Raw genomic sequence first — 16,872 nt, forward strand, 5'->3', positions numbered from 1 at the left:
GAGGGGGGGGGGGGGGGGGTACAAACTAACCTACCATTACATATTTTCTTATTGATTAAGGAATACTCACTTCATTGTCGTTGACAACGTATGAGAACAAACAGTATTTCTAGAACAACTGAATTTCCAAACCATGACTTAAGAAATTGTTGGCTGCGTGAGTTTGTTACTTGTTTGGTTCAATTATATATAGTTATATACATAATCCACATTTCTTATTTGGTTCAACTCCAACCAAATTGATAAAGGCATTGATTTGATAACTACAAAATCTGAAGTTCGATTTCAACTTTTAATGGAAGCGGCCCATTAATTTTATTAGTTTGAATCGATTAATTATAAATAACGTATGCTAGTTTACATCACTGTGGTCATTTGTGACAATTTATACCATGGACCAAGATCTACCTTACATTGTAGATTATGGTAAAAAAAAATAGCATTCATATTATGTACATGCAGTTAACTGTTTCTATACCTACAAACAAATTGAAGACATATCAAATGATAATTACAGACACACACTACAAACACATAAATGGTTAACTGCAAATACATAATATATTATTTATTTAATACACACTATTGAACAATAACTACAAGTTTCCTTCGTCATTAAAAATAAAAATTTAAAAAAAAAAACAGATTTTTAGACTTCCAAAACTATATTATGGATTAGAGATAAAAACAAAAAACAAAAATCATTAAAACACACACACACATACTGACATACATTTGTAGATACTAGATAATAACAGCTTTAATATGGGCCATAAATATGGCCCGCGTAGAAAATAATCATGTATCTTTTTTATCAACTTTAGTAAACCTAACAAACTGGGCCATATGTCCAAGCCCATTTGATAGTGACGGCATGAGGGGACTTCACTTGTCCAATCATTATTTAATGGGTCATGATCCACACAGTCGTGGGATCATAAATCAAAAAAGATTATTTAACATATTAAAAATTAAAAATATAGTATCTGTATATTGAAAACATATTATTTTATACACTGTCAAATAACGTACATTCAATATTAAAAATGTATATTATATTCATAGTTTTAAAAAAAATTGTCTCACTCGTCATGATTTTTACAGTATTAATATTTAATTAAATCATTTAATAAATTTATCAAATCGTAAAATTAAATTCTATGATGGCACACGCAACAAAATTACATATTCTGTGTATCATTTGCTTTATGGTGAAGTTACTTGTTCAATCATTCTAATTTCTAACAATAGGCTTAGTATTGTCCAACTATCTTTATTTTTATATTTTGAAGAAATGTCCAATTATATTTCTAAACGATTTACTCAAGTTTAATTGCACAAGAAATCAGTACGATTGACAAGTGAGTTTGAAACATCATGGACGCCTCGACCGTGAAAGCTCGGGTGATTGCTAAGAGCATGAAATGGACTTAGGAGAAGGATATTCGTGATATCATATTAAAATTCAATCGGATGCCAATGACTTTATCAATTGGATGCACGAACTAGTCATGCTCAAAATTCCATAAGGTCTTTTATCAAAGAGGATGGGGATGGCTTGACAAAGACTTGAAGGTCTCCATCTGGGAGAGTGTCGCGACTCGCGAGCAGAACAAGTTCACAAACAAGATGACAACCTTAGGTGCTCATTAACATATTGAATGTGAGGAGTTTGTTGCCTTCCCTCCTGGGATTAAAGAGATATTTTACAAAGATAAAATGCGAGTCATAAGTGCTCGCAGAATAAAGAGAGCACTTAATTGTCTTTCTTTTTTCGTAGTCTATCCCTCCCAGTTTGATATAAAAATAAATAAACTAAAGGTAAATTATGTGACTCTACTAAATTAGACCAACCTCCTTCCTAATTTTTACAGAGTACTTTTTTTGTTTTATGTTTTTCTTTCTCCCCCTTTATCTTTCTTCTTTTATTTTTTGTTTCCATCTTTTTTCTCTTTTATGTTTTTTACAATAAAAAAAGAATAAGATGAAGAAAAAAAGGCAGACGACCTCCATTTCCGACAACAGCAGTCAACCTATTCATCTAATTTATTCACAGAAAATTTACCAAACCCCATTTTAATAAGCTCAACAGCACTAATACATTTTGCAAGATTTATATGCATACACACATCGGGATATTATCTCTACTGATGTGTTTATATACCCGTAGAGTGGGAATGATTTCATGATCCATTCAGCCAAAAGAATTCTCTGATTCACTGAGAATCAATGGCTAAAAATCCCATTCCGACTCATTCTGATTCGAATATCTGTCTCTATCTATTCTTCACTCTGTACTGTGTTGTTTGTGGGTGCTGTCTGTCGTACGGACAAGTACGAGGTGATGCTGTCGGCCGGTACAACGCAGTCACTCTGTCCAGCTTCACATATGCAAGGACTGCGCTCAAACCTTATGATTGGCGTTATATTAGAGGTGCCCAATTAAGCTATTTCCCTACTCTCTTCATTTAATTAGCTAAATTGTCTTGCTTATTTCCTTTTTACTTCTGTGGTTTTGGGAATTTTTGTGGCTTTTCTGAGGTTTATGAATTCTCAGGTTCTATGGGTTGAGGTCAAAATTTAATCTTTTTGGCTGCTGTAATGGGTGCGATGATTATAAATTACAGATAGAATAATAAAAGACTTGATTTTTGTTTTTAACTGAAATTTTAAGAATTTGCACTATCCTAGTGATGGAAGAATTATGTTGTTAACTGTGTTGTTTATGAATTATGATCCTAGTACTCTATTATGTTTGTAGTGTCAGAAATTATAAGAGAGTAACTACTCATAGCCATGTACTTTTTATTGTCCTTGGGGTATGAATGATGCATTGAGTTATTGCTTAGAATCATAGATATAATCAGTATATTATAACTTTTGTTTAATGATTTTGCATTACAGACTACTTTCATAACTTTTGGTTTTATCTCTTTGCTCTGTGAACTGTCAGTGATTGGCAGTGGCATGCTCTTGTTTTTATGGTTGTAATATATGAAGCCCTTTAATTAGAAAAAAGCATCAAAATTTTTCTTGAATGCTTTTAGTAGAAGTCATAGCATATTTTATCGACATTGGTAAACTTATGGTCTTGTGAGGTGGCAGTAAGGACTAATTTTTGTTTATTTGTTTGTTTCAGTGGATTTGCCTCCGTGGTTCTCTTCTGTAGACATAAGTCTAGATTCAGATGTCGATATTGTAAGTATGCACTTTAAAATCTCCTTCTATCATTTTCCTTATTGTTGCACATTATGGCCTATGCATCCATACAAACTATTTTTACTCTGCAAGTTTTGTACTTGCACAAAAAACTTGGTCTCTTTAGTTGAATTGAATTTTGCAACATAGCTTATCTTCTTTTTTCCCCTCTCTCTCTCTCTCTCCTGACCATAATACCGGTCTACTATTTCTTTTCCTCGATCCTGGTGGAAATTTTCCTAGGAGATACATTTAGGTATTAGATATCACCCCATTGATAAAAATTGTCTTTGTATTTTGGTTTAATATTCTTCTTCCATTTTTTTTTTCCATTACATGATTTTTATTGCCTGCAGGACCTCGAGAGGATTAGAAAGTCACCTAAAAGTTCCATGCCAATTATATGCTTCCGAGAAGGAAGCCCCCCTCTGCCTGATGTCTATAACATTTCTGCTACAGGACTAGGTAAAAAGAACATGCACTTTGTAACCTTAAGTTGCTTCATCGAGAAGATCATTTTCTATTGGCCTTCCAGTGTACCTCAGGGCTGTAAGTACACTGGTTAGTATAATGACTTGGTGACTAACAATTTTACTTCAATTCTTCTGCAGTGTTAGACTATGTTTCCAATGGCTCCTTTGTACAAGATCTCCAACTTGTTGAGAAGTGCTATCCAATGCAGAGTACTATATTTTTGAAATTAACAAATGAGCAGGTCTATTTTGAAGTTTATGTATCTTCATTCTTACGTGTATTTTCTTTTTCTTCCATGTGTACTTATTAATAAAATAAAATTAATTGGCTGAACTGAAATATTTTTGCACAGATACCTTCAGGTGTATGGTATATTGGCTTATTTAATGGTGTTGGACCTATGAGGACGCAGTCAAAAATGGTAATCCTTTCTGGCACTGGATTACAAGTCATGTTTTAGTATATTCCTTATATTAATAATTTAGGAAACATCATTGGAATATCAAGAACTGAATCAATAAATTAATTAGAAGTTCAAATTTTGATATGGATCAATGTTGCTCTACTCTTTCTCTATGCCTATGTTCATGAAAACTTTATGGGATCACAAATCTTGTTATAGCTTGTTTTCGTAATTTCTCTGACTTTTCTTATAAAATGACCAAAATGCAATTTCTTGAAAACCAAGTACTTTAACCATGAAAGCGTTTACTCTTCCTGATTTCAGATTAATCGAGGTTCAGCATATTCTTTCAGTGGGAATATAACTGTGGAAGGTTGTACGACTTCAGCCATCTCTGGACAATTCTGCAATCAGTCCGTTACTTCGCTTTCTTGCCTGGATGGCTATAGCCCGCCTGAAATTGGTTTAAATGGATCTTCCAACCAATCGACGGGAAATGTGATGTCATGCAAAGTTGAAGACAGTTGTCATGGATATAGGGACTCCAATGTCTACTCATTTGATATTGTGGGTATCACCGAAAGGGTGATCCTTACTGCATCAAATGTTAGATTCAATCAGTCACAGTCTTCAAACAGCACAAAAAATGGCAGCCATATACCTCTGATGATTTATGCTCGATATAGGGCAATGCCTCTGACAACACTGCATGATTATTCTGGGGACATAACTGATGCCCCTTTGGTAATGCTCTCACCCAAGATTGGTCGTTGGTATATTATTGTTCAACCAGCAAATGTGTCAGAAATGGTCGGGAAAGCTCAAGACGCGGATAAAGAAGTTTGTTATTCGTTACAATCACAAATACTTCAGTGTCCAGTTGATAAGGCTGGATTGAACTGTACCTGGGAAAGGTACATGCTTCAGGTTGAGTTATAATGACTATCATCTCTTCTTCTTCTTCGCTTTTTTTTTTTTTTGGGTGCTTTAGAATCTTTTAGTGAGTTATGGTGAAACATTGTTCATTGTTGGTAGAAGTGCTGATTTACAATCTAAAATTGCTTATCTGCAGACTGTTTTGAGGAAAAATCCAACTGTGCCCTTTGAATCATATTATCTACCAATCAGCGACAAAGTATCATCAGATTCTGCTAATTTCCCATTGGAACCTCTATTGACCAACACTTCCAATGGAGGAAACAACGATGTTGTTTGGACCTTTTTCCTCATAGACATCCCCTCTGGTGCTACTGGTGGAAATATTCACATTCGTCTTTCCTCAGACTCAAATGTTGGATATGAAATATATGCCAAATACGGTGGACTGCCTTCTATCAATAGCTGGGATTACTTCTATGCAAACAGCACAAGCAACAGCAATGGCTCCATGTTTTTTAAGCTGTATGATACGAGTGATACGAAAGTGAGTTTTTACATCTTATATGCGATAGGAGGAACTTGGAGTTTTGGGTTGAGGCATAAAAACCCAAGTAACCTTAACTCGATGGACCAAACTATCATGTCAATCTCACTAGAGAGGTGCCCTCAAAAATGCTCTTCTCATGGAACATGCCAATCTCTCGTGGATGCCAGTGGGCTAACATTATACAGGTATATAATCACCTAAGCTCAAAAGTTCATTCTTTACACTTAATCCTTCTTATGCTGTTATAGTATCTATGCTTCAGTTACTGTGCTTGTGATCGGAATCATGGAGGCTTTGACTGTAGTGTTGAACTTGTCTCTCATTTAGGTGAGTCCATGTTTTCCATACCATCTCTAGTTCTTGTTTGCTTGTTTGCACCTAATGATTGCCATTTGTTTTAAATTTAAATTCTTTGGATTATGGGGATGGAGAGTTAGAGACTATCAACTCGCTTGATGCATCTCAAGGTCAATTCTGGGTCACTCAATTGGGCTATAATGCACATGGGCCAAACCACACTAAAAGACTGAATCCAATCAATTAGCTAGTTTATTCTTATAAACTTATATGTTCTCTCTTATTTTATCAATGTTGGACTCTTAATAGGGTTAAGGGTGTTTTAGGAGGAGGAGGAGGAAAGTTTGGGGGTCGGGATGTTGCTACTCACAGTACTCAGTAAAATTAATGACACTAGAAATGTAGTATCGTAGTTTACTAGTCTCTTAGTCTTTTGCATGCAGTTTGTTGTGTGGTGCTCTGGCGTGTTTGACTACTTAAATACAGAAAGTTCAGATTGTAATTTATCATTCAATCACGATTGCAATAGTTAGCTCATCGTTCAAGGCATATCTTCTTTTTTTACACAGACCTCTACCTTCTGATCTTTTTGAAATTTATTTTTTTGCATATAAGCTTACTTTATTGTTAATATACTTTCAAGTGTCTTATTCATAGTTAACATCATGCTCTATAACGGGTCTTTTAAAGGAATGCTGAAACGTGTAGGGCACATGTGGCAATCAATTGCTCTTATTGCATCAAATGCTGCAGCCTTGCTTCCTGCTTATTGGTCTCTTCGTCGTAAGGTGATATTGGCTAACCAGTAATCACCTTAAAATTGTTTATTTCCCCTTTTTATTGTGGCTGATCTAAAATTTTCTATCGGGATATCCTTCTATGATTGAAACACATTGGCGTCATCCTCTTTGGTTTTCGGTGCTTTTCTCTGCAGGCATTTGCTGAATGGGTTCTTTTCACATCAAGCGGAATCTCAAGCGGTTTGTATCATGCATGCGATGTGGGCACATGGTGTGCATTAACTTTTCACGTCTTACAGGTATCACATTGCTTTTTTGTACAGAAATAAGGTAAAAATTCCGTTGGATTGAACTAATTTTTCAACTTATGTGCGTTCTCAGTTCTTGGATTTCTGGCTTTCTTTCATGGCCGTTGTCAGCACTTTTGTATACTTGGCTACTATCAGTGAAATTTCAAAGAGGACAATTCACACTGTCGTTGCAATCCTTACAGCCCTTATGGCTGAAACCGGGCCAACCAGGTTTATTTCGTGTTTAGTCTTTGGTTTTATAGTTCTTGAACTCGTATCTTGGGGTCTAACCTTGTTTCTTTTTTCAGGTCGTCCAACATTATAATTGTTGTGGCTATAGGGGCTGCAGGTCTGCTTGTCGGGTTGTTGATCGAGTTCTGTACCCGCCATAGGATGCTTTCGTTTTCAACAGAAATCTGTTTGAATCTGCTTCACAGGTATATCATCAAACCGGTCTTCACGAAAAAATTTGCAGTCGTGATGAAACTTGCGCCACATTGTTTGCAGGTGGGAGGGTATAAAAACGTGGATTCATAATCTCATCAAGACACTTTTAAAGCGGTTCTGTTGGGGCTTTTTACTTGCTGGCTTCATGGCATTAGCAATGGCTGCAGTAAGCTGGAAGCTCGAAACCAGCGAAAGCTACTGGATTTGGCACAGGTCAGATAGCACAATATAACGTTGAGCATATAATAAAAATATAAATGTGTAGTCCAACTATTAGTTGAGACTAGAGCTGTCAAAACGGGCCAGCGAGTGGGGCGGGCCCTAGGTTTTGCTAGCCCACCCCGCCCCGCCCTTAGCCTGTTCTTTGGCGGGCCTCTATTTTCAAAACCCACCTCTACCTAAGTGGGGGGCGGGGGACCTGATAGGCAAAGCCCATTTTAACAGCTCTAGTTGAGACAGAAGACATCTTTCAATTTGGTATTAAAGCTAGACCAAAAAGGTCACGGCTCCAACTATTAGTTTAAGCTTTTAGTTGAAATGGAACATGCTTTTTAATTTACAATACACTCCCTCTCGGGCCTCTCCTCCCCGTCCCCTCTCTCTCCCTCTCTAACACAGTTGTTGCAATATTGGGTGCAGTTTGTGGCACATTTCCATATACACTTCGTCTTTCCTTTTCCTCTGTTCAAAAGTAGATGTCCCAAATCCAAACTGCGAGAACGAACAACCTAGGGATGGGAGCTATGAGTTAACACGCCAAAATTCGTTCACAGGAGAACAGAGAGACGACAGGTAGGACAACACTACACTTAAGTTTAGTTAAAACCATAGCACAGAGAAAACGCCACTGCTCAGACCAAATTAGCCGAAGGATTCTGTCAAATGAAGAAGATTGTTGTCTCAGACAAGGTAGAAGGCTAGATAAACGAAAACAGATCGCTTTACATCCTTCTCAACAAAGGTATTCTTTCATCGACTTGGATTGGTAAAATTGCAGCCATCATTCTTCTTCTGCAAATGTTTATTGATAGGAAACAAAAACTGAGGAATGTAAATGTAGAATAGCAAAGGACCATGGCCATGGGAAGTGTACTATATAAATATGAAAAAAAAAAACAAAAATGTAAGATGTTTGATATGATGTAGGTATATTGTTGTTTCATAAAGTGTAGAGGCAAGAATAGCTTCATAGGAATACTACCATTCTGAGTGAGGACAAAGAGCAATCCATGGATGATATTGTTGTCTAATCTTGAAACTTTGAGGACTGAAGATTCAAGAATTGTTGTTTAGAAACTGACATGTGATGATATTGCGTCTGGGAGGTTCCTTGCAATGTGTACCCTGTAGAGGTTAGAGGTGTTAAAACGGGCTAGCCCTTGACGGATTGAGAAATATGTAGAGAAAACTAATAATAGTGTTTTCAATGTTAATTTTCTTTATGTTCCACCTAATGTTATACGTTATGTATGTTATGTCTTTGAGGGTATGCATCATTTTGTGATAAGTTTATTTTATTTGGTGGTTTGTATTTTTACATATTTAAACTATTCATTTTTATCCCTTTACTTAAGTTCGTTATTTGAATTCAACCTAACAATTTAAGATAGCTGAAAAGTGAACTATTGAATAAAAGTAATATTTTACGAGTGAGAATAGTTGGTTCACATCAAAGTCTCAATATTTTAGTATTTTACCAACATTTTTTGAAAAATAAATTGCACTCACCCAAAAAAAAAAAAGGAAAAAAAAAGAAAGAAAGATGTATTGGACCATTTATTGCCTTAACCACTCAATTCCAGGGATAGCTTATCCAAGCAGAAAATCCTATCCTCTACACAATGTTTGGATTACAATTATTAGGATATTATCTTCAAGATTAGTTCACAGTCTGGTTCTGTTTGAAAACCATGTGCCCAGAATTTTGAATTTACTGGACTCCATTCATTCTCTATCAATTGCTACTCTCTGGATGCTATTCTTTATCCAAGTTGCTTCCACTGTTATTATTTTTAGGGAATTTTTACTGTTATTGTCCCCTGTAATTTTTTTTATCAAGTACAAATATATATATATACTATTTGAATTATATCAAGTACTAGTAAGTAGTAACATTATCTCTATAGTACCCAATTTTATTAGTAGTATACAGTACAAAAGGAACCGGCATTCTAAAAAAGCAATATTTTTAAAATTTGGTAATTGTATCATAAAAATTTCATATATAGTATAAATTGCTTCGCTCTAATTAAATAAGACATTTGATTCAAATCTGCGTTGTCCAATAAGATTATTCACAAAATTATTGTTCTCCACCTTTATTACCTTAGATGACAAATAATCATAATAAGATATTCTAAATTAGATTAATTATTTAAATAACTCGACTGAAATTACCATATTTATCATTATTATCTTGTTGTTGTGCTACTTTGCTAAAGATAAGGGCTGTACTCCATTAATATCACCATCATTGGACAAATCGTCTTACATCATCGTAGAGCACAACTCTAAAATATGCAATTATGAGCCTACCTAATGTGTTGGAAATTGTGTGGTGCTACATAGTAGTGCAATAATTTAACAATAACAAGTGTATGCACACTATTAGGTTACTTTTGACCAAAAAAAAAACATTCATTTAAGAATTTTTCTAGTGTTATAATATCAAGTATAATTATATATAATATACTTAATTGTATAGATCCTAGTTTTTAATGACAAAGAAAGAGCAAATATCATTTTTTAGTTCCTCAACTATAATATATGTATCAATTTTGGTTCTTGACTATTAAAATTTTCAAATTAGATACACGACTATTCTATTTGTATCACATTTGGTCCTTGACTATTAACATTTTCAAATTAGGTGCATGACTATTCATTTTGTATCACATTTGGTCCTGCCGTTAAATTTTCCGGTCAAATTTCCGGCGAAGTCACCGGTGACCGACTAATTTATTTAATTTTTATTTTAAAAATATTTTAATACTCCGTAACTTTTAAATAAAAAAAAACTTAAAAATAAAAAATGATAATAATAAAATAGAAAACGCCGGTCATCCCCGATGACTTCGCCGGAAATTTTGCCGGAAAATTTAATGGCAGGACCAAATGTGATACAAAATGAATAGTCATGCATCTGATTTGAAAATGTTAATAGTCAAGGACCAAAAGTGATACAAATCGAATAGTCATGGACCTAATTTGAAAATTTTAATAGTCAAGGACCAAAATTGATACATGTATTATAGTTGAGGGACTAAAAATGATATTTTCTCGACAAAGAAAACTTGCAATTAATTATATTACTATTTTAGTGTCAAAGAAAATTTGTAGCCACTATCTTTTATACTAACTTGCAAACCACGCATGAAAGATAAACTATGTACTATAAAAACCATTTACAATTGGCTTGACCAAGAGAGCGCTGCTGATAATAATCGAATTCATGACCTTTAAATACGAAAGTCATACTCTACCTATCCTGTTTGGGACAATTATATAGATATTAGTAATATTAATGTTAATAGTATTTACTATAATATATATTATTCTATATGATATAATCAGATTGAATATATAATATATAAAATATAAATATGCAATCAAATTATAACTTAAACTGAGTGACAAAAAAATCTATTAATTTATGACAAATTATTGTGTGGACCATTACCTACACGGTGCTTTGTACGTAAATCATAACAAAATGTATATTTTTAATATACTAAAAGTATATTATTTGATAGTATGGTCCCACAATAATGGTCAGAGCCAGACTCGTGCATTTTGGTGCAATCTGCAACAAGTGGATCAGTTTACAAGTCCAGCCGTGTCCCATAATTCAAACAAATTTATTGCATAGTTAACTTGAAAACTAGTTTACAACCTTATAGCTATTTAATATTTTACTTGAGTTTGTAAACAATCTCCATATAAGTCAATAATTCACATTAATAATTAAAAAAAAAAAAACAAAAACAAAAACAAAGTACTCACACTGATTTGAACATTTGTTGTATTCACCTAATTCTATTGTCTATATAGATAATTAGACCATAGAAAAGTGAGTGAGAAAAACACAATCATTATATTGTGGATCACTATTCACATTGCAAAGTAAAATTAACTGCTAACATATAAATTCATTTTTAATATATTGAATAGTTTGGATGTTCATTTTCTTTTAATGCTTATTTTTTATTAGATGAATAAAATGAAAGAAATAAAAAATATGATTCATCTCATTTTTTATATGAAGGCATGCAAATCAACAAAGAGAAAAAATGAATTACCTTGCCAAGTAACTTGTAGTTCAATAGTGTCTTCATTTTAAATTAAGTTCACCTTCAATAGGAAGGCATCCATTTTATTGTCACTTTCATTTTATTGTTTCAATTAAGTTCAAAATAAATAAGAATTACCAAGTCAAACATATATAATGGAAATTATCACGTGCCATATTTCTATTAAAAATTGAATACAATTTTATCATGATTACTATTTTTACTAAAATCACTATATAATATTCCATATTCAATTGAGATTTTTGGAGATTATTATTGAAGGTGATTTTTTTATACCAAAAAAAATATATATATATTTCTCTTGTAAAACTTAGAAGTTTTATTCCCATCCACTAGATCAAATTGTATTGATGAGTGGTAATGAACTGTAATATATTAGTATGTAGGTGAGACATACAAAAGTAGATAGAGGAGAATCTTGTGAAAATGGAAGCCACCATTTAAATATTTGCAAATAATTAAATTATGAGGGGCCTAATCATAAATATTGTTTCTCATGTGTCTCCTTCCTTCCCCTCTCTCTGTGCATCCAACTCATTTTCTTTTCCTTTCCTTCTGAGACTAGCACAAGCAAACTCTTTTTTTCTTCTCTCATCCCCTTTCTAGTTTTCACTTTTCAAGAGCCACCCAAAAAATTTGAATTGGAAGAACAACAGAAAATCCAGAGAAAAATCATGTCTTCCCCAAGCAAACGCAGAGAGATGGACTTGATGAAACTGTTAATTTCTCTAATCAATCTCTTCAATTTCTTCCCTTTTTTCCCAATTTAAGTTTTGGCTTAATCTTTATCTTATCTTTTGTTGTTTTTGTTTGGTCTGAATTAGGATGATGAGTGATTACAAAGTGGAGATGATAAATGATGGGATGCAGGAGTTCTATGTTCATTTCCATGGACCCAGTGAGAGTAAATATACTCCTTCCTTATCTCAAGTTTCAATCTTTTTGTCTGTTGGAAATTGAAATCTTTGAAAGGTTTCCTTATATGGGTATCTCTTGATTATCTCATTGCTTTTTTGCTTATGCCTTCTCTGGTTAGTGTAAATTTTTCTGTCCATTTTGTTTGTGGTTTTAGGATTAATGAAAGAACTAAATTTACTGCTTCTATACATATATATTTGCAGATTGGTGTTAGTTTTTTTCTTGATGTAAATGATTCAATTGAGGTGTGATTGTGCTTTGAATTTGGGTAATGTTCTTTATGATTGTGGCAGGTCCTTATCTTGGTGGTGTTTGGAAAATAAGGGTTGAACTTCCAGATGCTTATCCCTATAAATCACCATCCATTGGCTTTGTTAATAAAATTTACCATCCAAATGTTGATGAGATGTGGGTGACAAAATGCTGAATTCCTTCAGTTTCTAGTCAATTTTTTTTTTCTCCAAATTTTGTTCTTTTGAGAAAATGCTCGAAATCTAATTGATGATCGGTTTTCAGGTCAGGATCAGTTTGTTTAGATGTTATCAATCAGACTTGGAGCCCCATGTTTGGTAAGAGGCTTTTTGTCGTCATCTATAATTGTTGAAACTTGAAATATTTCGATTTGAAACGCTGCCAAATTGTTACTGTTCGTCAGTTGTTGTGTCTGATTTGGAACCATTTCCTGCAGATCTGGTAAATGTCTTTGAAGTGTTTCTCCCTCAACTTCTTTTGTACCCTAACCCATCGGACCCATTGAACGGGGAGGCGGCTGCTTTGATGATGCGAGACCGCACTGCATATGAACAAAAAGTTAAAGGTATTGACAATTTAAGATGTTGGCGTGTGAGTTGTGACACATATGAATCGTTTGGAATTTTATGTGGCATAGAACTTGAAAATCTGTCCTTCTTTTGAGGTTTCTGTACTCTTGAGAAATGCTACTTTATCATGTTAGTTCACTCTATTATTCCTCTTGAAGCCTGTTGAACTGTATTAGATGTGGCAAATGCTGGTCCTAATCACTAGGTAGTTTTCAAAGATTTAATCCTAATTAAGTGCCTTATAAGAAAATTAGCAGTTTTTCTTTTTGTCTAGCCTTGCAACAACATTACTTCAATTCATAAATGTGCAAAAGTGATATTGAAGACTCGAATAAGTAAACTGATTGTTTGGGTTATCGTCCATGGAGAAGAACATAATATAGTTTAGTTCGATTGAGTGAAATAGTTTCATACATTATGTTTGACGAGCATATGTTCTGATTGTCCAGAATACTGTGAGAAATATGCCAAAGCCGAAGATGTTGGAGCTGTCCCAGAAGAGATGTCCAGTGATGAAGAGTTGAGCGAAAACGAATATGATTCAAGCGATGAGGCAGTTGCAGGCCCAGTAGATCCTTAACCTCTGTTAACCGCTCCTATTTCCTTAACAGGCTGTCTCTGTACATTATGTTGTTATTATATCCAAAAAACAAGTAGAACTTCACATCAAACTATTTATTGGGGAGGGGTGAAAAAAAGACCCTATCCTCTTATTAATTTCATGTTGATGTAAATAGATTTGCTTTTCGGTTCCTGCATTTGCTTGCCCATGGTGTGATCAAGAAAATGTTCACCTAAACAGAACAATTGTTCATTTTAAATATACCTAATGTTCAGTTACATATGATGAGCTGCCATGGGGGTGACACAACATTTCATCCACCTTATTGTTTCAGAAACTACACAAATGTTGTTTTGTCTTTGGTTTGATATTTACCATCCTGAGCTTTAAACCAACATGAAACCAAAGGGCTGGAGATATGCAAGTAAAATAAGAAATCCAAACAGATTCACATAAGTTCAGTACATTTTTTTTTTTATGAAGATACAGTTTACGATCGCTCTGCAGTTTGCAGAGATACACTAGTCAACTGGAACTGGTTGCATGGCCTCGGCCTCAGCTCTCAGCTCTTGATACAGCACAGATGACAGATAACGCTCTCCAAAACTCGGGTGCACAGTCTGAGGTTTAAACCAGAAAGGCGACAAGAATCAGGAAGCGTCGAGGTAAAATGACGAATCATTTAAATTGTCAGAAATATAATGTTTGTTCATTGTTCATAGTTCATACCACGATGAGTTTTCCTTTATTTTCTGGCCTGCTAGCGAGTCTAAGTGCTGCTACTGTATTAGCTCCCGATGATATCCCGACCTGTATGATTCATGGCTTTGTTAGATGGATATCAATCTAGAAATGCAGTGTAGTTTAGGCATGTTCAGTAGCCATTACCATGAGCCCTTCCTTTAGTGCCAGTTCTCTGGCCATGTTCACAGCTTCTTCACTGGAAACCTGCAATGTATAAATAGAACAAACTTCATAGCCTTAATTTACATATATTTAGCCCATCTCGTGTTGTAAAAAACAAAAAGAAGATGATTATGTACCATCAGAACTTCTTCCATTACATCCATGTCGAGGATGTCTGGCTTGAATCCAACCCCGTTTCCAGTTATGTGATGGGGACCTAAAACAATACTCGTAGCATTTTAGAATGTGTTTTTATTGAAAGAACATCTTTTGCAGCTTTGAAACCTTAACTCAGACATAGATTTAGATATGAACTCGACCACATGAGTGATCCGAAGATGAAGCTGTAGAAAGTAAGAAAGTATACCTGGTTTGCCACCATTCAGTATGTTACTTTCAGTGGGTTCAATTCCATATATCTGTCGAGGAACAAGACAGAATAAACATGACTTCACATTAGCACGAGATTTCAACACTTTTAAGCAATCTCTAACTAATGCAAAGTTGTGAACTTGATTTACCTTAACATTGGGGTTTTGGGATTTCAGATACTGTCCAACACCAGACACAGTGCCACCACTTCCTATTCCCATAACAAAAATGTCGACATTTCCTTGAGTGTCTTCCCATATTTCAGGACCAGTTGTCTCATAATGTATCTGTTCCCATTAGCAGCCCATTGAGAAACCAGTATATATAACCTAGTAAAGGCATTTTTTAGCGGGATTGAGCACATACTTGGGTATTGACGGGATTAGAGAACTGTTGAAGCATAACAGCATTTGGCGTTGATTCCAACAGCGAATAAGCTTTCTTGACAGTTCCTCCCATTCCCTTTGTCGGGTCAGTGAGGACTAAATCAGCTCCAAACACCCTCATCGTCACCCTTCTCTCGATGCTTGTATAAGAAGGCATCGTCAAAACCATTTTGTACCCTTTCACTGCAGCCATAAACGCCATACTGATCCCCATATTCCCAGACGTAGGCTCAATCAAAGTTGTCTAAACCATACATTGTCAACACAGAATTTATCAGAAATCACTCTCATTGCTCAAAACTTAACCAACTTCCAAAAAGATTATGCTCCGGTTTACCTGTTCAGGCGAGATTAAGCCTCTCTTTTCTGCATCCAAGATCATTGCCAGTGCTGGTCTGATATCATAACACAGAAACATCATTAACATAGTTATGAACTAAACTTTTTGTTTCCTTTCATGATGAATGTATGAAGAGGATAATATTACACACACACACACACACATATATATACCTGTCTTTGATGCTAGCAGTAGGTTGCATCATCTCTTGTTTAGCAGCCACATAAGCACCACACCCTTCAGTGACTTTGTTAAGATAGACAAGAGGCGTTTTCCCAATAAGCTGAAACTCACAAAAGATCCAACTGATAGCTAGCTCACATAAACAAGTTTCTAAGTTCTCCTTAGCATCATGCATATATACATACTCATATATACACTGAAAAGTCAACATCAAACATGCAGATAACACTGACACACACAAAATTATGATAACAGAAAGCTAAACCAGACCAGTGGATATATATATATACACACCTGAGAGCCAAGGACCTTATGGCCCAGTGGCACCAAGTTATTTCCTCAAATGGGAGGTTGTGGATTTGAGCCTTAGTGGAGGCAATATTGACTCTTTGTGCTTCAATAGGTTAAGAAAGTAGTTATCAACAGATACTGCATTGTAATAGAGTCATATATACCTGAGAAACTTCAGTCTTGACGTTTGTGCCAGGGGTGTTTTTGGGCAGATCTCTGATTCTTTGAGCAAAAGACGGAGAAGCAGAACCAGGCAGAGTTTGGGTTGTGAACAATTTGCAGCTGTACTGCAGCATGGATGATTTTCTTGCCTTAATGAAGTTCATTAAAGCAGCCATTGATGAACTTGAAGTATTAGTAATGTAACTTTGGCTGAAGTTTTTGGCTAAGGATTTGCTTGCCTCAGCAAAATGAAAACATAGGACATATACTTATAGTGATAGGATCTTGGGGTGTTAGAAAATTGCAGAGCGGCAGTCCCACCTTACTTATCATGCATGTATAATAT

At 34.8% G+C, this 16,872-nt stretch overlaps 3 protein-coding genes across 4 annotated transcripts; 2 read left to right on the forward strand and 1 right to left on the reverse strand.

Annotated features, from left to right (window-relative positions):
* Positions 1-2,039: 2,039 nt before the first annotated feature.
* On the forward strand, positions 2,040-8,724 carry LOC116016793. Of its 2 annotated transcripts, none has more exons than XM_031257197.1 (14): positions 2,040-2,434; positions 3,140-3,198; positions 3,555-3,663; positions 3,810-3,913; positions 4,025-4,093; positions 4,400-5,002; positions 5,148-5,686; positions 5,764-5,828; positions 6,489-6,586; positions 6,733-6,837; positions 6,920-7,059; positions 7,137-7,265; positions 7,336-7,488; positions 7,915-8,724. In XM_031257197.1, the coding sequence occupies exons 1-14, from the start codon at positions 2,230-2,232 to the stop codon at positions 8,069-8,071; spliced, it is 2,535 nt and encodes an 844-aa protein (XP_031113057.1). In that variant the 5' UTR covers positions 2,040-2,229; the 3' UTR covers positions 8,072-8,724. The 2 variants fall into 2 exon arrangements, with proteins under 2 accessions (XP_031113057.1, XP_031113058.1); XM_031257198.1 differs by having other exon boundaries at positions 2,041-2,434; positions 6,507-6,586.
* Positions 8,725-12,087: 3,363 nt separating this feature from the next.
* LOC116016604 (ubiquitin-conjugating enzyme E2-23 kDa-like) lies at positions 12,088-14,123 on the forward strand. The gene is made up of 6 exons (XM_031256947.1): positions 12,088-12,303; positions 12,410-12,489; positions 12,797-12,911; positions 13,020-13,072; positions 13,192-13,320; positions 13,774-14,123. The coding sequence occupies exons 1-6, from the start codon at positions 12,260-12,262 to the stop codon at positions 13,902-13,904; spliced, it is 552 nt and encodes a 183-aa protein (XP_031112807.1). The 5' UTR covers positions 12,088-12,259; the 3' UTR covers positions 13,905-14,123.
* Positions 14,124-14,283: 160 nt separating this feature from the next.
* On the reverse strand, positions 14,284-16,844 carry LOC116016603 (bifunctional L-3-cyanoalanine synthase/cysteine synthase 1, mitochondrial-like). Its single transcript, XM_031256946.1, has 10 exons — positions 16,529-16,844; positions 16,064-16,173; positions 15,888-15,945; positions 15,531-15,794; positions 15,314-15,451; positions 15,160-15,211; positions 14,930-15,009; positions 14,775-14,834; positions 14,616-14,696; positions 14,284-14,506 (listed from the first exon to the last, which is right to left on the reverse strand). The coding sequence occupies exons 1-10, from the start codon at positions 16,700-16,702 to the stop codon at positions 14,408-14,410; spliced, it is 1,116 nt and encodes a 371-aa protein (XP_031112806.1). The 5' UTR covers positions 16,703-16,844; the 3' UTR covers positions 14,284-14,407.
* Between the last annotated feature and the right edge of the window lie 28 nt (positions 16,845-16,872).

This window comes from Ipomoea triloba, chromosome 4, assembly GCF_003576645.1.
Source record: "Ipomoea triloba cultivar NCNSP0323 chromosome 4, ASM357664v1".
Taxonomy (NCBI): Eukaryota; Viridiplantae; Streptophyta; class Magnoliopsida; order Solanales; family Convolvulaceae; genus Ipomoea; species Ipomoea triloba.